A 23,393-nucleotide genomic window follows, 5' to 3' on the forward strand; every position below is an offset into this window, starting at 1 on the left:
CCTGGGATTGAGCTCCACATTGGGCTCCCTGCTCGGTGGAAGCCTGCTTTTCCCTTTGCCCTCCCCCCGCTTGTGTTCCCTCTCTCGCTGTCTCTCTCTCTGTCAAATAAATAAATCTTTAAATAAATAAATAAAGGTGAAATACAAAGTTGATTTTATAGAAGTTTGTGCTTGCTTCTTGTTTATGAACTTTCATCAGTAATCATGGAAGGGTTTCCATGTATAGTTTGCTGCTGTCATTAATGGTTAAAACTGTAAAGTGCAGTAAGATTAGTAAGAGTAATATCCTTAATACGTGCAAGAACGGTATCTATCTTATTCTTTAAAAAAAAAAAAACAACTGAAAAATAAAGTACCATTTTATATAAAATCATCATAACTAATGAAATCAGAGCCTGCTGATGGAAAGTGCAAGTGTCAAGTCACTTCTGCCGTAATACAACATACGTATTTCTAAAAATTGCCGTGCTGTGTAAAATCACACAATATAAGCCACAGGGATTGTGGGAAATATCGGGGTAGGGCCACACTCAAAAATTTCATTAGTGACTATTTGTTTTTAAAGATATGAATGTAAAAAAAACAGTAACATTTGACACATGTTAAATGGTTAACAACTAATATAAATACTACACTAACTACGACATTGTATGTTGAAAAATCCCTGAAGTTTGTCTGTAGGAGTGGTTGTGAGGTGAGTTGCGATTTGTAAGTCGTTGTGTGGCGGTAGGAGGAGGGTTATTCGAAATCAACCGGGAAGTTGTAGATGCAGGCGGCTCCAGCTTAGAGCACAATGAGGAGCGGAGGTTGCTGGCGGATGTTTGAGGTGTGTATAGTATGCATCGTGTGTATGCCTGTGTTCTGGGCGCCGTTTTCTACATTTACCTAGTGTTTCTCATGAGTAAGATTACTGAAAGCAAGTATAAAATACACATTATGCTTGAATTATTTCCTAATATGTCAGTCCTGTTCTAACAATGTACAGTTTCAGAACCAGCCTTACAGTAGAACCGTATTATCTTTCAACCTTGATGTTAGTTGTGGTTGTTAAAAGAAGGAGAGATTTACTGTCAGCATTTCATCCTGGATGTATACCCAGAAGTGGGATTGCTGGATCTTATGGTACTTGTCTTTTTGTGTTTTTTTGAGGAACTGCCATGATGTTTTCCATGGCAGTTGCACCATTTTGCTGTCCCCCAGCAGCATATAGTTTCCAGGTTTTCCCCATCCTTGCCAACACTTGTTGGCTTTGGAGGGTTTATGGTGACCACTGTAGCGGTGTGACCACCATGGCGGATGTGAGGCAGTATCTTGTGGGTTCGATTTGCATTTCTCCAATGGCTGTTGATGATGAGCATCTTTTCACGTGCTTGCCGGGTGTTTATATGTCTCTTGTCATTTTTTCTTTATTTCTGCTTCTTAATACTTTTTAAAAGAAATTTAGCTGAGAGACATTGAGAGTCCTTCATATGCTTTCCCTAATAAGTTTTACTCCTCATATTTAAGCTCTAAATACACCTAGAATTTAATTTGTACATGGGTGCAGTGGGATTATTGTGAGTATAAAGTGTAAAGCACTTAGTAAAGTATTACCACAGAAAGAGGACAAAAAAGAATTTCATCACCATTATCATTTAATAATTATTTATCAAATTCTTATTTCTCCTAACAGAGAGGATGACATCAAAGTTGACTAGAGGGAGCATTGGTTTGCGGTACAGAAAATAAGATTATAGTCCTCACCATACCATGTATTACCCATGTAATTTGGAGTGGTCCATTTCCCTAGGTCTTGGTTGATGGCGGATTAATGCAGATGATCCCTTCAGCTCTTAATTTATATAACAGTAATATAGAAATTTATGGTAAGATGTATTGTCTGATTCATTTATTTATACCTCATCTAGTTCCCAAAAAGATTTAAGGAAGGCATGTAATCTTACTATAGGGAGCAACTTTTTAAGCATAGCACCAAACATAGAAACAGTAATGGAGGGGCACCTGGGTGGCTTAGTCGTTAAGCGTCTGCCTTCAGCTCAGGGTGTGATCCCGGTGTTCTGGGTTGGAGCCCCACATCAGGCTCTTCTGCTGGGAGCCTGCTTCTTCCTCTCCCACTCCCCCTGCTTGTGTTCCCTCTCTCACTGGCTGTCTCTCTCTGTCAAATAAATAAAATCTTAAAAAAAAAAAAAAAGAAACAGTAATGGAAAGGAGATTTGATTACATAAAATTTAAGAAAGACTCAGAAGCACTTCTGAAAGAAGATAATTTCTTGTAAAGAAATTTTGCAAAGGAGTTAGAACTCAAAAGGGATGCCTTACAAGTTTTAAAAAATTACAGTGAGTTATTTTAATTAGTTTTAATATAGATCGCCACACGTGGCTAGTAATTGCCATATTTTGCATAGTTTTAGACAAGTCACTTTATCCTTTTGGTCCTCTCAGGCCTAAAGTGAAAGGAGTTTTGTATGTGAAGAAATCTTGGGGCGCCTGGATGGCACAGCGGTTACGCGTCTGCCTTCGGCTCAGGGCGTGATCCCGGCGTTGTGGGATCGGGCCCCACATCAGGCTCTTCCGCTGTGAGCCTGCTTCTTCCTCTCCCACTCCCCCTGCTTGTGTTCCCTCTCTCGCCGGCTGTCTCTATATCTGTCGAATAAATAAAATCTTTAAAAAAAAAAAAAAGAAATCTTGGGGATCATCTAGACTTGTCTTCTTTAAATTGGGGGCAATGGCCCTTGTGAGAAAAAGTACTTTTACCTAGTTCTAAAATTCTGACCATCTGTATGTGGATTTTGATAATAACAGTAATATAATCTCCGATGACAATAATAGTGTAGTTCTCACACTTCCTGTTATTTCTGGAACATGTATTCAACTTACTTTGCTGCGTGATTTCTGTGTGGTTAGAGGTTGGCAAACTATGGCCTGCAGAGCAAATCCCAGCTCACCTCCAGTTTATGCAGACATAGCCCATGACCTAGGAATGGTTTTTATACTTATAAATGATCGAAAAAAGCATCAAAAGAAGAAAATCTTAGGACGGTTACATGAAATTCAGATCCCAGTGGCCATAGATAAAGCTCTGTTGGAACTTGGTTATCTACGGTGGCTTTTGCGGCACAGCGGCAGGGTGGAGTGGCTGCGACAGTGACGGTACAGCCTACAAAGCCTAAAATAGTTAGTTTAGCCCTTTACAAAAATAGTTGCTGATGCCTGGTATAGATGATCTTTGAAAATGAGTTAGATACTGATTTACAGAAGAAATGGAGATTAACAGGAGTGAAGTGATGTAGTCCAAGTCACACAGTCCCGAAGCGGCCAAGAGCATTTTTATGTTCAGGCCTTTTTCATTTCAGAGGCAACCCCTCCTAACCCATGTACCAGGACAGGCTGTGACGTGATTGTTGCATGTATTTTAGATTTGATGAATTCGATGAAGCAATCGATGAAGCTATAGAAGATGATATCAAAGAAGCTGATGGAGGAGGTATGTGTTTATCATTCCCTCTTCTTCAGTGACTTGGCCAGTAAGTTAGCTTAACATGCCCCGATCGGGGCACCCGGCTGGCTCAGTCAGTACAGCACGTGACTCTCGCTCTTGGGGTCGTGAGTTCGAGCCCCACATTGGGCATAGAGATTATTTTAAAAGCAAAAAAACAATGCTGATTAAAGCAGTAAGCATATATATATATATATACATATATATATATATATATATATATATATATATATGCATTTTTTTTAATTCTCTACTGATGTTAAATGAGATTAAAAATAATTTGTGGACATAGTGTCAGTGTGTAGACTCAGATCTTACTAATTACTTTCCAAGTAGTTTTATGACCTGATAAAAAATGTAAATGTTCCTCTATAGATTAAAAAATTTACTTCTGCTTCCAAATAGAAAACCCACTTAAACTTTCTTGTTGTTTAGATCACTGCTGCTACAAAATCTTAAACATTATGGATCATCCGAATAGCTTTAGATCAGCCTTTTAAAAATCAGTTTATTAATTTCATAGTCTTTAACAGATGCCATAAAAACAGAAGGATTTGAAGGTAATTTAATGCAAGAGCAATGTAGAGAATTACCAGTGCTCTGGTGTGGAACACTGTGGTTTCCATTAGTACTTTGGAGAACTCTGAAGAGGATTAGCAGTAAATAGGCTGTCTGAAGAAGTCACCAGCTTTTCCAGGGCTCTGCACCTTATTTACAGCTTTGCTGCGGGATTCTCACCTTTTCTGTCCTGCACACACAGTTAAACGAAAACGGATTGGTCTCTCTCTAAAGCCATGTCCAAAAGACAACTTTGAAGAAGAGTTTCTTGAGTGATTGCTAATAGGTATGAGGTTTCCTTCGAGGTTGATGAAAATGTTCTGGAATTTGTTAGTGGTGATGGTTGCACAACTTTGTGACTACTGAAAACCTCTGAACTATACACTATAAAAGGGTGAATGTTATATAGTGTGCAAATTATATCCAACTTTTTAATCTGTACGTGGTGAACTTCCACTTAGTAGACTAAACACATGCAAAAATTCTCTTGATGAGAGCTCTGTCAGCTGAAGTTGTGAGAAAACTTACTTGTAGGAAAAAAATAAATGAGCGGCTAAGCTTGAACAAGGACAGTTCTAGATATTAAAGAGAAGCTTTTAATAAACGTGCCGTCGTTTCTCTTCCTCCCTCCCTCTGTTCCCCTTATTGCCCTCCCTCCCACCCCTGAACTCAGGAGCCGGCCGAGGAAAAGATATCTCCACCATCACAGGCCACCGTGGGAAAGACATCTCTACTATTTTGGATGAAGAAAGAAAAGAAAATAAACGACCCCAGAGGGCAGCTGCTGCACGCCGGAAGAAACGCCGGCGACTGAATGATCTGGACAGTGACAGCAACCTGGATGAAGAAGAGAGTGAGGATGAATTCAAGATCAGCGACGGGTGCGTGGCCTGCCAGCCGATCCCGTTGCCTAGAGACAGGCGTAAATGAGGCTCGCAGAGGAAGCTTGGCCATGCTGTGATGGGGCTTTGGTTCTTTGTGCACAGGGACGATCTCTTTTTGTTTTCAGGCTATTTAAAACATATTCAGGAGTGCTGATCTTGGTTCTTTTTAGATCAAAACAAAGTAGGTTTATGGTTGTTGAATATTTAATACTGTATTTAGATTTTATTAACTGGAATCAAGCATTCATTTGCTGTGCATCTCTGTGCCACCTTCCGCCAACATGTCCATGAGAGGTTCCTAGTCAAATGTGCGAATTGGACAAGCACAGGTAATTAGGTACTATTTGCTGGTGACCCACAGAGGTTTTGGTTGGGGCAGGTAATCCAGTATGGAGGATTGGGAAGGATTTTCCCGCAGAGCAAGTGTTGAAATAATACTGCAGAGTTTCTCCTCTCAGATTGTTAGTGGGAGAAACAAACGTGTGAACCACAAAAAAGTCATTCTGTGTGATTGCTACTAACATGTAGGTAAAGCCTAAGTTAGGGTATAAAGGAAGAGTCTGATAAATTTAGGGAGTTCATGGAAATCCTTAGAGTTTAAATAAAGCTTGATCTGAAATTTGAAGAATGAAAAATGGGGCAAATCAGTGAGTTTGAGATTCAAAGCAGGATGAGAAAGAGGGCATCCTAAGAGCAGTCACATGTCCGAGGCAGCAAGGCATAAGACTTCATGGAATATTTAGGAAACTCCTGGTATGTCAGGGTAGCAAGAATATGGGCAAGAAGTAAAGAGTGCCCTGCTGGAGATGCGGCTAAAAGATGAAAAGGGACCAGATGATGGAGTGATTTGTTTGTCATGCACGGGAATTCGGACTCTTCCTCTGAAGATGATGAAAGCCCATGGATGGGTTTTAAGCGTCACGCTAATGAAGTTTATGTTTCAGAAAAATTCATCCTGGCATTCATTTGGAGGCTAGATGGAGGGGAAATGAGTCTAGAGACTAGAGGGACTCCCTGGGCAATTGCTATGGTGGTTTAGGTGGGAGAGGAGTGCCCGACAGAGGAGGGATCAGGTTTGAGATATTAAGAGATTTTAGATTCTATAAGATTTAAGAGATTGACTCAGAGAGGGGCTAATAATTGATTAGATAATGAGAAATGAAAAGGGAGAAATTAGGAAGAATACCAGGTTTCTGGTTTGACTTACTGGATGGGTAAGAGTTCCAAATATAAGGCTCGGAGACAGAAGAGAGGAATAGGTGGGGAAATAATGAGTTCTCTTTGGGACGTGTTAAATTTAAGGCATGTGGGGGACATCCCAAAATGCCAAAATCAGCATCAGTTCATCTTCTTAACTCCTCCTAAGAGAAGAATAGATGGCAAAACCTTTCTCCATTTTCTTAACAGACAAATTGATAAATTATCCAGGTGTTTTATATTACCCATTACTGAATGATTCACTGGACTTGTTAGAATTTGAACTCAGAATCATAATAATTCGTCTGATTTCTCTTGGACAGATCTCAAGATGAGTTTGTTGTATCTGATGAAAACCCAGATGAAAGTGAAGAAGACCCACCATCAAACGATGACAGTGACACTGATTTCTGTAGCCGGAGACTGAGGCGACATCCTTCCCGGCCAATGAGGCAAAGCAGGCGTTTGCGGAGAAAGACCCCAAAGAAAAAGTACTCTGACGATGATGAAGAGGAGGAATCTGAGGAGAACAGTAGAGACTCTGGTAAAAATAACTTATACCCGTATCACACCAACTCAGTTCTTAGAACTTCTGTAGTTTAGAGTTCTTAAGATAAAATTTCATTCATTGGTAATATAAGCTTTCTGATAAAACTTTGAATTCTCTTTTTATGACTCACTAGTAACTTAAGTTTTGCACAGAAAGCACATCTAAGAAAATAAATACAGATGGATGTGTTAACTGGATACCAAATTCATTTAGGATTATGATGAAATCTTTTGGTGCAAAGTTTCCATGCCCAGACTTTATGTTCATAGTGTTTCTTTGGAATCGTTCTCAATATGCTGAGAACATTTTTCTCAGGTATCTAGCAGTTGGAAAGAGAAGGTTCACCAGTTATTTCTAACACTTACATCACTATCAGTGAGTGCTTCATTTTTTATAAATTAGCAATAGTTGATGTTCTTTTTTTTTTTTTTTTTTTTTTTTTTTTTTTTAAAGATTTTATTTATTTGACAGAGATAGAGACAGCCAGCGAGAGAGGGAACACAAGCAGTGGGAGTGGGAGAGGAAGAAGCAGGCTCATAGTGGAAGAGCCTGATGTGGGGCTCGATCCCATAACGCCAGGATCACGCCCTGAGCCGAAGGCAGGCGCTTAACCGCTGTGCCACCCAGGCGCCCCAATAGTTGATGTTCTTATATTTTATGCTGATCCCTATTAACTGAATAAATCGTGACAGGCACAGCATCTAAAGAGCAGATAGGAGTACCTCATAGAATTGGCAGCTAGGTAGCTGTCCTGTCACTGAGGAAACGTCACAGCCAGGAAGGAGTATTACATCCTCCACCTGGCTGGGCTTATGGGTCTTTTGTTTCATGTATCATATAACCATAGTAGAATTATCAGAATCGGGTATTTTAAAACATTGAGGGGCACCTGGATGGCTCAGTTGGTTAAGCGTCTGTCTTCAGCTCAGGTCATGGTCTCGGGGTTCTGGGACCAAGTCCTGAATCGGGCTCCCTGCTCGGCAGGGGAGTCTGCTTCTCCCTCTCCTCCTGCCCCTCCCCCTCCCCCTGTTCATGCTCGCTCTCTCTCAGATAAGTAAAATATTTTTTAGAAAAAATAATAAATAAAACATTGATATACTACTTTATCTAAATAACAGTACAGATTCAGATTTCATCAGGTGTCTCAAAATTGTCCTTTATATCAATTTTTTTCCTAGTCCAGGATCTAATCCAGGAGTACACGTTGCATTTATTCATGTCTCTAGTCTCCTTTAATCTAGAATATTCCTCAAACTTTGTCTTTATTGATTCTGACATTTTTGAAGAATACACAGTGCTTAATTTGTAATATGTCCCTCAGTCAGGGTTTTTTTGTTTCCTGCGATTAGATTCAGGTTATACATTTTCAGCAGGAATATCACAGAGCTAATATTTGTTCTCCAGGTCTCCATTATTTTTACCTTTGTAATTAACAGTAATTTGTAGGCGGGCATTTTGAGACTGTATATATACCATTTCTTTGCAGATGTTTCACCCAGAGTTTTAGCATTCATTGATGATTTCCTGGCCCCATCATTCTTTTTATATTTATTATTTGGTGTTCTTTAAGCAAGCGCTCTCCCTTCTCCCCCATACATTTATTTCTTTGTATCAGTACGTACTTATGGATTCTTATTTTAGTCTGTGGGTATAATACATTATCATCGCTCTGTAGGCTCAGTTTTTCCCAGATTTGGCCGGTAGGGACTCCTTCAAACTGTTTGTTGGTCGGCCATTTTGAAGTGTTTGTTTGAAGTATTTGAAATTCATTAGAGAACAAGGCTGGATGTGATAATTCAGTGGAGTTTGTTAGCACTCCTGAAAAACTGCTCTAACATAATGTCATAGTCTCTTGTTTGCTAATCAGAGATGGTAAGGTTAGTGCTATTTAACAACACTTTGAGAGTTGAAGTATGCTATAGTTAGCAGGTTTTACTTCCATTTGGAAAAAAGCCAAAAATACAACTCCAGTTCTGTACTTCTTTGAAACAGGTTTATTGGTTTTCTGAGACTAGAGATTTTAATCTGTGCAGTACATCGTGAAGTTGTAACTGTACCGCACATCTGTACACGTGGGAACAGCAGATTATTTTGCGGTAGAATAGTGACTATCCACCAAGAAGAGCGGCCGTGTAGCTGGCTGGGAAGCTCTAGGTTGAATAAGATAAAGATTGTATAAAACATCTTTTACTCTCAAACATTGGCTGCTAATTGGAAACATCAGTGAGCTTTGGCATTAAAGACCCCTACACATTTACTCCTGCTGTTAAGAGGAAAATAAGAGGCTTGTTAGGGGTGCCTGGCTGGCTCAGTCAGTAGAGCATGCGACTCTTGGTCTCAGGGTTTTGAGTTCGAGCCCCATGCTGGCTGTGGAGCCTACTTAAAAAAAGAGGGAGAGACTTATAACCATTATTACTAATTTAAAAATTGTTATTACTGAACCCTACTTAATAGCTTTACGTTTTTATAACCTAAGCTAATTACGTTTCTCTTTAGTAGACTTACATTTTGTATTTCTTTTTCCTTGAACAGAAAGTGATTTTAGCGATGATTTTAGTGATGATTTTGTAGAAACTCGGCGAAGGCGGTCAAGGAGGAACCAGAAAAGACAAATTAACTACAAAGAAGATTCCGAAAGTGATGGTTCCCAGAAGAGTTTACGACGTGGGAAAGAAATCAGACGAGTTCACAAGCGCAGGCTTTCCAGTTCAGAGAGTGAAGGTAAGGAGCAGATCTCCAGTCTACAGAAGTTTGTACAAGGCAGCTATAAAGTAAACTCAGGATTGTGGTTCTGTACCATTTCATAGAATTTTGTATAAGCAGTGATATCTTTGAGACAAAATCCATTCTTTCCCGCCTGGTCCCTTTTTATAGTTTAAATAAATGATACTTGATAAGATACTAATTTTTAATGTCTCCACTGTAATTAAACTCTTCATTGAAATAGACAAGTCTCAGAAAATTAAGATCTGAGCAAGGATTCTTCTCCCTTATTATTCACGGCCCTCATTTTGAAATAATCTATGCCCTGCATAACTAAAAGGTTTCAAATACAGGTGCCTGCTGTCTCTTCCCACCTTGGCAGTGAGCTTCGGTTGGTAACTGTTTTATTTCTTAGTACTTCTAGCTATGCTCCATACCAGGAGTGTAGGAAAATCTCTAAAATACGAATTTGTGATATCCATTGAGTCTTGTGGTTATTCCAGTTCTTTTAAATGATTCTAACCCTCACCTTTGCCCCTTTCTTTTTTTACTTATTTAATTCTCCATTATTTATTATCTCCTATGAAGATTTGAAAGATCCTTATCAATTAAGTTTGAGCCCAAGCCAGAAAAGAAAGGGAAAAAAAATGTTTGAACGTGGGAGGCTAAAGAAAGGAGATGAACATCTGATTGTGTGTATTTATCTTCATGTGTCATTAAAGACAAACAAATTCAGTAATTCGACTATTAAAAAAAAGGACTTATTGTACTAGTCACTAGTCTAGGCACTGGGACTAAAACAGTGAACAAAACAGCCAGAAGCATGTGACTCCTGTATGTAACTCTTATTTTAATTAGGGGGAGAGATAATAAACAAGATAAGTAGAACTTATGCTGCATTAGGTGGGGGTCAATGCTATGGAGAAGAATAAAGGAGAAGGAAGAGTTGGGTTGGGGGAGTCGCTGGGGTCTCATAGGGCACCACGGGAACACCTCACTGAGAAGACCGCATTTGAGTAAAGACCTGACATAATGTTGGGTGTGTGTGGTGCATTTATCTGAAAGAAGAGTGACACAGGCAGATGGAGCAACTAACGTGAAGGCCCGGAGGCAGGTTTGTGCCTGGCTTGTTCGGGAACAGAGAGGAAGCCAGGGTGGTTGAAGGAGAATGAGTGAAGGGAAGAACTGCACAGATGATGCAGAGACCAACAGGGGTCCCATCACGAAGAGCAGTAGTCCGCAACTACAGCCCACCTGTTTGTGTAAATACTTTGTAAATCAAGTTTTATTGGACCAGCCACGCCCATTGTTTCTTACATATTGTCTGTGGCTTCTTTTACGTAAAGTTGAGTAGTTGTAATAGAGACTTGTAGGGCCTGCCCTTTAAAAAACAAAACAAGCAGATTGCCAAGATTATAGCTGTATTTTGAAGGTAGACTCAGAGGATTTACTGTTTGGTTAGATGGGAGAAAGAAAATACCAAAGAGATGACGAAGCGATTAGACCAGTAGAGTTGTCGGTAACTCAGATGGCGGAGACCAGGGCAGTGCAGGTTTGAGGCAGAAGTGTAGGACCTCGGTTCTGGACACGTGAGGTTTGAAATGCCTGTTTAAAAATCCCAGCATAGATGTCGAGTGGGCAGGTTGTTGATACCTGAGTCTGGAATTTAGGGGTGGCCTAAGACAAGTGTGAGGCATCAGCATACAGAGGCAGAGCCATGAGATGAGGTGAGACCACCTAGATGTAAGTACAGACAAAAAGAAGACATTGAAAGACTACCAAGGAACGGCACTTAAGAACATGGGTTAAGAATTAGCGCAGTGTTTCAGATGCCTGGATTTGGGTGCTCAGTTTAATCTGTCCTTATCAGGAGCTTTACGTGATTCCGTAATTGGAGGGGTAGTGGATAGGAGTTTCTCAGTTTGTGACCACCCTATCTTCATTTAATTTAAGGATCATCGTATTGGTTTTCTAAGAAATCTGATTTTGCTGTTTCCTAAAATCTTAGTTAAAAAAGACACTATGGATCGTTCTGTTGATTATTGCAGGCCTGAGAGGAGAGAGAAATCAGGCCAGTTATTGGAGGGAAATACGAATGCACGGGCAAGTCTGAAAGCAGGACATGGGGTGAAATGTGGGGAGGAATAGGAAAATTACTTACATCTGTTATGGCTAACTGTGTCGATGGCTTAAATGTGCTGTTTATTCTAGAGAGCTATATGTCCAAGAACTCTGAAGATGATGAGCTAGCTAAAGAATCAAAGCGCTCAGTTCGAAAGCGGGGTCGAAGCACAGATGAGTATTCAGAAGCAGATGAGCAGGAAGAAGGCAAACCATCTCGAAAACGGCTACACCGGATCGAGACAGACGAGGAGGAGAGTTGTGACAATGCTCATGGAGATGCAGATCAGCCTGCCCATGACAGCCAGCCCAGGGTCCTGCCCTCCGAACAGGAGAGCACCAAGAAGCCCTATCGGATAGACAGCGATGAGGAAGAGGACTTTGAAAATGTAGGCAAGGTGGGGAGCCCTTTGGACTATAGCTTAGTGGACTTGCCTTCCACCAATGGACAGAGTCCTGGCAAAGCCATTGAGAACTTGATTGGCAAGCCAGCTGAGAAGCCTCAGACCCCCAAGGACAACAGCACAGCCAGTGCGAGCCTGGCCCCCAATGGGACAAATGGCGGGCAGGAGGCAGGGGCACCAGAAGAGGAGGAAGATGAGCTTTTAAGAGTGACTGACCTTGTTGATTATGTCTGTAACAGTGAACAGTTATAAGACTTTTTTTCCATTTTTGTGCTAATTTATTCCACGGTAGCTCTCACACCAGCGGGCCAGTTATTAAAAGCTGTTTTATTTTTCCTAGAAAACTCCACTACAGAATGACTTTTTAGAAGAAAAATTTCAACAAACCCTGAAGTCTTTCTGTGAAGTGACCAGTTTTGAACTTTGACGATAAATAATTGCTGTAAATTCCTTTTGATTTTCTTTTTCCAAGTTCATGGTCCTTGGTAATTTCATTCATGGAAAAAAATCTTATTATAATAACAACAAAGATTTGTATATTTTTGACTTTATATTTCCTGAGCTCTCCTGACTTTGTGAAAAAGGGTGGATAAGAATGCATTCCAAATCTGTGAGGGCCCAAGACAATTAGGGGTGGGAGAAAGCACTTGTGCTTTAGCTTTTTCATATTAAATATATATTATATTTAAACATTCATGGCATAGATGATGATGATGACAGACTGTTTAAAAGTTCCAGTCTGTATTGTTGCAGTTTGAGAACTGTAGATAACATCATACATAAGTCATTCAGTAACAGCATTCATGATATCAACTTGTTTACTATTGGAGATAACCACACTTAATAAAGAAGAGATGGAGAAAGCACCATCATTAAAAACTCGAACCTGAGTTTCTGTTATAGCAGAGTTTCTTGTTTAAAAAAAAAAATCATCTGAAAAACATTTGTACAGTAAAATGTATAATGAAGCTTTGACAACCAGATTGTGCTAGCAGCAAATTTTTTTAAGCAGCTTTATGCAGTGGTGATGAGGTGGCCTCTAATATCCTATCAATGGAGAGTTATTAGTGAAATAAGTGTGGTCTTTCCTTAGGCCCAGGTGGACTGTAAACTTGGCAGATAGTGTAACTCTTGTCTTCTGGCCACTTGATATTTAAATATCTGAAATATCCCATTTTGAGAGAAATACATCTATACATAACATACATGAAGAGATGCTAAGCTGACAGCGGTATTTTAGCACATTTGATGACGGGGAAAGGATTTTCAGGTGAATTTTAACTGGTCTATTCTTGCCCTTAGTATCTACTTCAAATTGAAGTCTACAAACAAAGCAGTTCCTTTGGGAGGTTTTTAGTTTGAGTTTTAGCATGTATGTGTGTGTATATGTGTGTGTGTGTATGTGTGTGCGTTGGAATTTCCTATCTGCCTGGATATATTAGCAGGGTTTGAATGTAGTTTTGGCCTTTGGCCATTAGACTTCTAATAAAATTCATGAATAGTCACACAACCAACCTAGAGTTGATTGAGAACCGCCAATATACTTAATGGGCATGACATCCATTTCAAACATCTCAACACTTTAATGAAAGAGAAGCCCTTTGTTTCAAGAAAAAGGGGTTTATAACTAAATATCTAACATGTAATTGACACTAAAATATGAACTTTGTCTTATTTAGTTACTGTTACAGCTGTAAAATTTCAGGCAGAGCCATAAATAACATTGTATAAAGTGTAGCACTTGTGATTAAACCTTGCCTGTCAAATTCTGAAACCTTCAGCCATTACTTCTGTGAATACTTTTGCCCTGGGATTTGGGTTTTTCTGTTCCGGTGTTGTGTCTGTTGCCGGCAATGGACACACCATATCTGCTGCTGGCCCAAGGAACTTTGTTAATTTTTCTTTCCAAATTAAGCATTATATGTGCTAGTCAGTGTATAGTAAAGCACTTCTCTTTTTTATTATTAAAAAGCTGGCATTAGACTTGCATTATAAATACCTCTCTAGAAACTTTATACTCCTTTTCCTTCCTCAACAGGTGTTGCCCTTAAATCTTATCTTTTGGCCTTGAAAGTTTATAGCTGTTGTTTTTCATTTGTTGGTTCTTTTGTTTGTTTTGTTTTGTTTCACTTTAGTTGTGTAGTACCTGCCCATTAATATTTTTGCTTTGATTCTAGCAATGTATATGTATCTGTATAAAAAATAAAATAATGAAAGCAGCCTAAAAATAGGATGCACCAATAGCATGTGGTTCCAAGCAAGTTGTGATTTTTATTTTGAGACAATGTTCCACTGGAAGGGAGGGAAGGGCTTACACTTATAGACAGTAGAGCAGGGTTACGTAAGGAGCCATATTCACGTACCAGGCCTCCTTTCTAGCCAGGTTCGTTCATTTGTTTGAAAGTCAGGTAAGAACGTTAGTTAGCCTTTTTAACTATCTAACAGGCAGGCAGTAGAAGGATTCCTACTAGTGCAAGGTAAGTGGTTAGAATGTGCGGGCGGCCTCCCCTGCCCCCGTTCTTCCTCTACCATTTTAGTCCCGCAGCTGGGTAAAGCCACTACCGTATAGAAACTCCCACGTACGCTGTCTCTACCTCTGGACACACCAGCTCCTGCTTCCACCACTCTATAGCTAAGCAAGTGATAAGAAGTATCCAGTGGGGTAGATTATTTATTTTACAGGATGCCTAATGTGAAATAAAGGAGTTCTTTTTACCCTTCTCCTACAGAGAGCAAAAGGTCATTGTTATCATAGTAAAGACTGAGTATTCAACTTAGCATAGGTCCCACTGACATGGGTTATGATACCACTTTTGCTGCCTATTAATTTACCGAACTTGAACGAAGTCGTTTGTGAACTTGATAATCAATGTCTGCCTTCTAACCTTACATTCTGATTAAGCCAATTAACCGTTTCATCTACAAAGAGTGCAATCCAAGCAGCTGAACTTACAAATTATTATGCAGACAGGTTAATTATGGGCGATTAAATGTTGAACAGTTCAAAACCAGTTCTGCTGCTTGGTGATTAGATTTAGTCCCTCATAAAGTCTTGTGTTCACTGAAATATTAACTGAACAAGTTTTGAAGAACTTAAAAAAAAATGTAGGAAAAAGTAAATGTCCTGTATCCAAAGGTACAATTCAGTCATTAGGAACTGGACAGAGCATAGGAAAGCAGCAGCTCATCTAGAGTTTAGAACATCTTGGTCCTTAGAGTACTATCCGTGGGCTTAGATCCATCCGGAGCTGCCATATAATGGAGTCCTTTAATACTTTAAACCTTTTTTGCAGTACAGGCGGACTCCCAATGTCATATTCCACAGGCTAGCACATGTATTAAGGGGAGATGTAGTTTAGTGTGCAGAATGTTTAGTTTGCAATTCTGTAAAGGTTTGAAAACTAGCCAAATTAAAATATATGAAAGGAACTCAGACTGAAAATACACATTTTGTTTTTGTAGACTTGTGTCGATGAAATAGGGTGTAGTGTAAAACATTTTCCATTGTTGGCACATTATTAGAGAATGATGGCAGAGAGCTTTTCAAGAGTTTACCTGATACATTGAGGTTGGGTTTCCTTGACACATCTTTTTCCAGTGGGTCAAGGTTGCAGATGCAGAGAATAAAGAGGAGCTTCATTTAGAATAAATTGATGTCTACTGATAGTCTTTTATATATATATATATATGACCTGCCAAAGAACCAAGGACTTTGAATGCTAAAGAAGTTGTTGTGAAAAACATTTTTAAACAAATGCATTGTAAAAGGATATTACAAACTCCAGTTCTCACTTTTTTGGTTGATAGATCCATCCCATAGTATGCATCTGAGCAACATATATATACTAAGAAAAATGTAGGCGTGTACTTGTTTAGAGGTAAAATGGTGGGAAAATGTTACCAGTTTTTAAATGGGATTGATGGAATTTACTTTGTCACAAAGAATGCCTCTTTAGCTTATGTTTGTGGGGATGAGTGACGTTAACCACACGCTAGTTCTACCATATAACTGGAAGGAACCCAATGAACCTGTAAGTTGAATATTCAGAAGAAGTTGGGAACTCTGCCCTGCACCAACACAGTGAAACAGGTCCATGATGGCCTCACAGCTATAGAACCACGTATTCAAAGACCCAGATCTTGTTTTAAAATAGAACATACATATATGTATGTATATATATAAGTTAATATGTGTATACATACTTTAGATGTTAGGAGAAATTAAAAATGAACCCTTTGAAATCATTAATTGACATTGTAAAAAGACATAAGACAAATAATTGTGACTGATGTGAAATTATGAACATTGAATTACAGAAAGTCTAGAGAAAAACAGTGAAATTCCTCTTCTTGGTTTGATATTCTAAAAAAATATTCCTGGTTCACCAAGAAGTAAGAATGCCAAGACTGCTATCTGCTATAATCTACCTAGTCCTCTGCTTAATATTGTTACTAAGCCTTCTTAGAATAAAATCCATTCCTATTTTATCCACCATTCCCAGTGTGTACCTGTAAACCTGCTTTGCAAGTGGCAGTTCAGCTGCTGATTTTCTTATTTTTATACCAATCCCAAAAGACAAGGCCCTTTGCTATCAGTGTATTTAAACTGGGTTACTGTGTTATGTGTACACTTAATAATTTGTTTTCAAGATATTTCACTTCAATTATCACTTACCATTTTTTGAGTGCCAAGAATTGCTAAGTAACTATGTAACATACATTGAAGAGAGAGTCATTCCCCAGTAAGCAAGCAATCTTCATAAGCCAAACTGTAGTGTGCTTGGTATATAACCACTTTATATGTATACTCAATACTTCTTTTATTCATATAAACCCTCTCAGAAATTGATTAGAATAGGACTCCATTAGTGGATTTTTTCCCCTTATTTTGGTCATGTGAGCTCAATTTTTTTTTTCATTTTATATTTATACAGTTTCATTCTGGGAAATGCTGCAAACCCAATTCTGGCACATTGTGATTTCAATTAATGAAAATGTTATTTTTATTTTAATAACTTTTAAGATATATCTATCCTATGCATAAGTTATACGAGAGGGCATAACAAATTATTAGACGAATAGAAATTTATTAATTAAGCTCCTTAGACATTTTGAATGAGAAAAAACATTTAAAGGAACTACATTTGTGTTTTTTGCCAAACCGGTACAAGCTAGTAAATGCACTAAGGACTGAGTGACCTGCCTTGTTCATTTTGCCACTGGATGATGTAAGTTAAGAATGGAATTGTTAACCCTAATTATATATTTTCTTGACTTTCATCACTTTCTAAAGAAATCTAATTTAAGTGTTTGGGGTTTTGTTTGACCTGTATTTATTGAGTTCTGGTCATAGACCAGGAGCTGCATGTCATGCTTATGGATGGCCAGAACACAGTCATTGGGATACTTAATGGCTCAAGACCTTCTGAATCATTTAACTTATTTTGTATGTTGCAAAAAAAAAAGTTTATTTTGCTTGAGAGTCACATTTTTTATATAACTGTACAGCTTTTAAGGGTTGGGAGGTGGAAAAATACCCTAAAATAGGATGTAGATTTTTACAATTGTGTTTATGCTAGAACATCTACAGGTGCATTATGTAATTAAACCTAAAACTGTTTAAAAATTTGTGCCATGGTCTTTTTCATTTTCCTGCCCTTTAGCAGAGTTGGTGCATGTCAATACTGCTATGTGGACAAGCCTTGGAATTAGGCTAATAACCCTTATTTCCAAAGCTTTAAGGTCACTGCATGAACACTATGCACAAACACATATAGACACACACATAGACACACATATAGACACATACATGTGCACACATGGATCTAGTTTATATTAGTGTAAATGAATTTTCAATTTTGGAACAGCGATAATAGCCTAAATTTGGCAGTTAACAGCATATTACAGTGTGTGATTTTCGTGATGCCTAACTAGGGTATTCTCAATGTTGGTCTGGTGTTTTGTTCTCTTAGCAAAGTAGCTTCTTGATAAGTATCTGAATTGCAGCTTGCCCAAACCTGCCAGGAGGTTTTGTGTACACTTTGAAAGGGAGTGTCCCCAGCTGGGACAGGCGGGGCGGGTTGGGCAGAGCTTGGTTTCTTTTCAGTCTGTGAAAGAAGGGAAAACTAGCATTGCTTGATTTGGTTCTTGCTATTCAGTAGACTTAATGCCACAGGAATATTTTTCTGCTGGAAGGGATATCAGATTCAAATTCCAATTCTCTCCACATTTGATGAAAAGTGTCTTTAAAGCTTGTACAGTTGCTGAGTCTAGCAGTCTTTTACATGGCACATTTTACCATAACTTCTATTGACACCAGTATATTTGCCATCTGGTAATTTTACGAGCCTAACTCCTCACCTTTATAGCACAAGTGTATTCTCATAAAGAATTAAATTCATCCAAGTGTGTCAAAATTTCTATCTAAACTACCTTAATCTATTGTCAGCTAATGTGGGATTGCCAGTTTCTTTGCTAGCTTCATCCGTTCCGAGGAGAAGCCTGGGAATCATGAATTTCCAGGTGAGGAATACAAATTCCAGATAAAGAACTTGTAAATGGTATATGTTAAATTTTCATTTGACTTTAAAGTAATAGTAGCTGAGATTCAGGGAGTATTTGATCAAAATGCCTCTTGGATTTTCAGACATGCTTATATGAAATGCTTTATTTTCCTATGCATAAAAAAAAATTATTCCTGGAATAGGTTCTCAGAATGCTTTATTTTGTTTCTAGGAGATGCGAGCTAAAGCAGAAGCTCCAAGATTAGCATAAAACTGTGGAGGTAATCAGGAACGTGCTGTTAGTCAAATAGGGGAAGCTGGAGTGCTCTCTGCCACATATAATGTACTGCATGTGTGTGTGTGTTGGGGGGAGATTTGAAAACTGGAAATGTGATTCCAATAATGCACAAAGTAAATTTTGTGCATAGAAAATATGGGAATTCCTGGTAGCTTAAAGCTTCAGGGGTCAACTGCAGTGTATGAACACCTAGTGTGTTAGAATTGCAGTGCATAGTTGTTTAAATATAATATTCCTTGTAAGTGACAACCAAAATATGTTGTGGCTGGTGCCAATATTTTTTGTTAATGAAATGTTCAATGTCTCACTACAGTCTGATCAGAACTCTTGGTGTTATAAGCCAGGCCTAAAGCTATTTTATAGCTATTGGCCTAATTGTGTAACTTTTTCTTTCAAAATGTTTTATTATAATACTTCTGTCATTTCTTTCACTTAATATATGTCAATTGTCATAATAAAAAATTTAAATAATTTGATGTATTTAGCATGATGTGTTTGCAAACTTAGTTTATTTTAAACTTCATGGCACATAGAAAGCTAAGAATTTTTTTAATAATATTTATTTTGTTATATTAGTCACCATACAGAATTTTCAATAATAGTTGATGCAGCCTGAAAATTTTGTCATCTAAGGAACAGATGAATTGTTCTCTACTATCTAGAAAGTAAATTTGCAAGTGTATCCATTTCCCCAAAGTAAGTTTTAAGGCTGTACGCCAGCTAGGTGAATTATAGGTATTAGAAGGCTGTCTATTGAAAGACTTCTCTTTAGCTTCTAGAGAACTGAAACATTAAAGAGGCCTTGGACTTGTTGGTTTGGTGTGGTCCTGTGGGAGCACAGAACTAGAGAGAGAACACAAAAACCATAAGGCAACAGCTTTCGTTTATTCTATGGGAAAACTTTTTTACAGAGTTCTGTAATGATAGCTTTGGGAGTGAATTCTCACCAATGGGGGATGTTTGGGTTTAGGCTGAACTGCCACTTGGCAGGAGTGTAACACATCAACACATTCTAGAAGTGGTTAGACGAGATGACTTTAAGGGGCCCTTCCAACAATCCTGAGTATGAGTCTCACCTACAAATGCTTACATATTCTGGGTTATAGTAAGATTGACAGTGAACTCTCTCTCTCTCTCTTTTTTTTTTTTTTTTTACCAACAAACTAGTGGAATTCATCACTATTCGCATTCTGATCAAAAATACTGATTAACTGGGGCTCCTGGGTGGCTCAGTCAGTTGAGTGACCGACTCTTGATTTTGGCTCAGATCATGATCTTGGGGTGGTGAGATCCAGCCCTGCATGGGGCTCCACGCTCAGTGGGGCATCTGCTTGAGGTTCTCTCTCTCCCTCTCCCTCTGCCCCTCCCCCTGCTCACGCTCTCTGTGTGCTCTCTCTCCTCCTCTCTAAAATAAATTGGATCACCTGGGTGGCTCAGTCAGTTAAGCAGCTGACTCTTGATTTCAGCTCAGGTCATGATCTCAGGGTCGTGAGATGGAGGTGAGATCGAGCCCCACCCACATCGGGCTCTGCACTCACCTGGGAGTCTGCTTCTCTCCTTCTCCTCCCTTTCCCCCCACCCCCCCAATAAATAAATCTTTAAAAATAAATAAAGTCTTTTAAAGAAAATACTGATTAACTGGGGCACCTGGCTGGCTCAGCAGGTGGAGTATTCGATTGTTTGATCTCGGGGTCATGAATTTGAGCCCCACATTGGGCATAGAGATTACTTTTAAAAAATACTAATTAACTATTTAGCTAAAGAACCTTTTATTATTTTATTTATTTTATTTTTTTAAGATTTTATTTATTTGACAGAGACACAGTGAGAGAGGGAACACAAGCAGGTGGAGTGGGAGAGGGAGAAGCAGGCTTTCCGCTGAACAGGGAGCCCAATGCAGGGCTCGATCCCAAGACCCTGGGATCATGACCTGAGCCGAAGGTAGACGCTTAACGCCGGAGCCACCCAGGCGCCCCCTAGGTAAAGAACTTTTTATTATTTATCTATCTATTTATTTATTTATTTATTTATTTATTTATTTATTTTTAGATTTTATTTATTTATTTGACAGAGACAGCCAGCGAGAGAGGGAACACAAGCAGGGGGAGTGGGAGAGGAAGAAGCAGGCTCCCAGCGGAGGAGCCCGATATGGGGCTCGATCCCATAAGGCCGGGATCACGCCCTGAGCCGAAGGCAGATGCCCAACCGCTGCACCACCCAGGCGCCCCTGTAAAGAACTTTTTAAATTAGAATCTCACCAAATGAGTGAAAGCTGATATATGTTGACAAGAAATGACAGCTACAGTTCCTCAGTGGTTTATTTGAAATTTTCACTTAAACAGAATCAGTTAAATGGAGGTGACAATGCTGTGGCAGCCTTGAGAGTGTTTAAAGGAGTCTTTTCTGGAGCTGAGAGTGAATCCAGAGAATGGCTGTCAGCCCACATCTCTTTCAGATTATGAGACCAGAGGATGTAGAAGAATTCTTTTCTTTCAAAAACTGAGAATTGGTGTACTATACTGGGACCATTTAGTAGAGGCACAATTATAAAATTGGGTGGCTCTGTCAGTTAAGCGTCTGCTTTAGACTCAGGTCATGATCTCAGGGTCCTGGGATGGAGCCCCACATCAGGTTCCCTGCAGCGAGGAGCCTGCTTTTCCCTCTTCCTCTGCCCCTCCTCCCTGTTCGTGTGCTTGCTCTCCCTTTCTCTCAAATAAAATCTTTAAAAAATAATGAAAATATTATAGTGAAACTAAATTAAATGTTGGGTGAAATAAATGCTTGTATCATTTTGACCCTTCAATGACTTTGCATGAATTCCTTAAGGTCCTAAAAGTCTAAATGAAAATCAAAGAAAAAGAATACTCTAAGGGGATGCGACTTAATGTTTGCAGCATTAGTTTAGCACATGAAGGTAACTAGGAATCTACTAGTTCACAGTATAAGCCACCTATAGCTTCCTTACTGTTATTCTTGGACATTTCAGAGCTGCTTCATCCACACTCAGGCGCTCATCCTTCTCTCCAGCCTGTCTCCCAGAAGGAGGTGTCTCCTGTTTTTGTCACATCCCTTCTGTGTCCCTGATCTGACCCCTTCCCTCTTGCCTCCTAATGATCTTCACATCTCAGTGATCTCACCCTGCTCTCCACCCCTCTATACTCTATTCCTTTCTATACGAACCTCGATCCTTGAAAACAAAAGTGTCACCCTGTCTTCCATTCAATCTGCCTCTCAGATATTTCTTTTCTTTTTAGGTTTTATTTTTTTATTCATAAGAGAGGCAGAGGGAGAAACAGGCTCCCCGCTGAGCAGGGAGTCCAATGTGGGACTGGATCCCAGGACCCTGGGATCATGACCTGAGCCAAAGGCAGACGCTTAACCGACTAAGTCACTAAGGCGCCCTCTCAGATATTTCTTATTTGACTGTCAGTCGTTAAGATAATAAATAGATTATAGAAATATTAAACTTTATTTGAAGACACACTGAAATGTCAGAAATTCCTAAGAGAAACTCTGGGAAACCAGCAGGCTTCTCAGCAGCATACACGAACTCCATCATTAGGAACAACTGTTACAGAAACCTGAAACTTACAGTAGGGGAGATGTTGTTTTCCTTTTCCCTGCAATTGTTGCCTACCTTTCCGTGAAAATGTCGGTTTTCTTTTCTCTTTGGCATTATTGCCTGCTAGCAGGCTACCAGTAATTGCACCATGAACACATGCAATCAAATAGCTCTTACTCTATCATTTGGAGCCTAAAAGTTAGAGGAAGGACTTGATTAATGATGACAAAACCTGATTAGAACCTGTGCTGTCTCTAGTCTGAACCATAAAAGTAAATTTTCTCTATTTCAAGTCTAGTGGGTTTGTTTGTTTTTTTTAAATAAGGACAAATTTTGATGGTAAGTAGGGCTTAAGAGACACAAGCTGGCTCAGTTCTTGAAAACTGGAAAGTTGGCTTCAGATTCAGACTGATGCGGAAGGCAGGGCTTTAACTAAGAGATGTTGTAAGCAGGATCAGGACAGTGCCAAAGAGTCAAGGACCCACAACCAGAAAAGGCATATAAGAGGGGAAGAGAGGGCTTGGAAGCAGTCTTTGCGATGACTGTCCTCTCTGAGACACAGCCACTTCTAATAGTCCGGATGTGCTTATGTAGTGATTTCCAAAACAGAAGTTCTTGTAAATTTCATTTAAAAACCTTTCTTCTTGATTTTTTAAAATTGAGATATAATTCACATACCATAAGAGTCACCATTTAAAGATGTACAATTTAAAGGTCCTTAGTATATTCACAAGGTTGTCATCACCCCCAAAAGAAACCCAATATTATTGGCAGTCACTGACCATCCTTCCCTTCCCCTCAGACCCTGGCAACCACTAATCTACTTTCTGTCTATAGGATTTGCCCATTCTAGACATTTTATATAAATGGAATCATACAAAATGTGGCTTTTTGTGTCTGACTTCTTTCATTTAGAATGTTTTCATGACTTCATCCATGTTTTAGCATGAATCAGTACTGCATTCCTTTTTATGGATGCGTAATAGTCCACCATGTTGTTTATTCATTCATCTCGTTTACCCATTCATCGGTTGATGGATATTTAGATTATTTCCGCTGTGGGGCTATTATGAATAATAAGCATTCGAGTACAGGTTTTGTGTGGAAATGTTTTCAAT

At 39.1% G+C, this 23,393-nt stretch overlaps 1 protein-coding gene across 2 annotated transcripts in view; it reads left to right on the forward strand.

Moving 5' to 3' along the window:
• The window catches only part of RSF1 (remodeling and spacing factor 1), a 145,500-nt gene extending 126,319 nt beyond the window's left edge, over positions 1 to 19,181 (forward strand). For both annotated transcript variants that reach the window (XM_026518176.4, XM_026518177.4), the window contains exons 12-16: positions 3,416 to 3,483; positions 4,727 to 4,934; positions 6,458 to 6,678; positions 9,217 to 9,405; positions 11,599 to 19,181. In XM_026518176.4, the coding sequence (XP_026373961.1) occupies positions 3,416 to 3,483; positions 4,727 to 4,934; positions 6,458 to 6,678; positions 9,217 to 9,405; positions 11,599 to 12,164 (1,252 nt within the window). In that variant the 3' untranslated portion in view covers positions 12,165 to 19,181. The remainder of the gene's footprint in view (positions 1 to 3,415; positions 3,484 to 4,726; positions 4,935 to 6,457; positions 6,679 to 9,216; positions 9,406 to 11,598) is intronic.
• Positions 19,182 to 23,393: the final 4,212 nt, after the last annotated feature.

This window comes from Ursus arctos, unplaced genomic scaffold (assembly GCF_023065955.2).
Source record: "Ursus arctos isolate Adak ecotype North America unplaced genomic scaffold, UrsArc2.0 scaffold_22, whole genome shotgun sequence".
Classification (NCBI taxonomy): Eukaryota; Metazoa; Chordata; class Mammalia; order Carnivora; family Ursidae; genus Ursus; species Ursus arctos.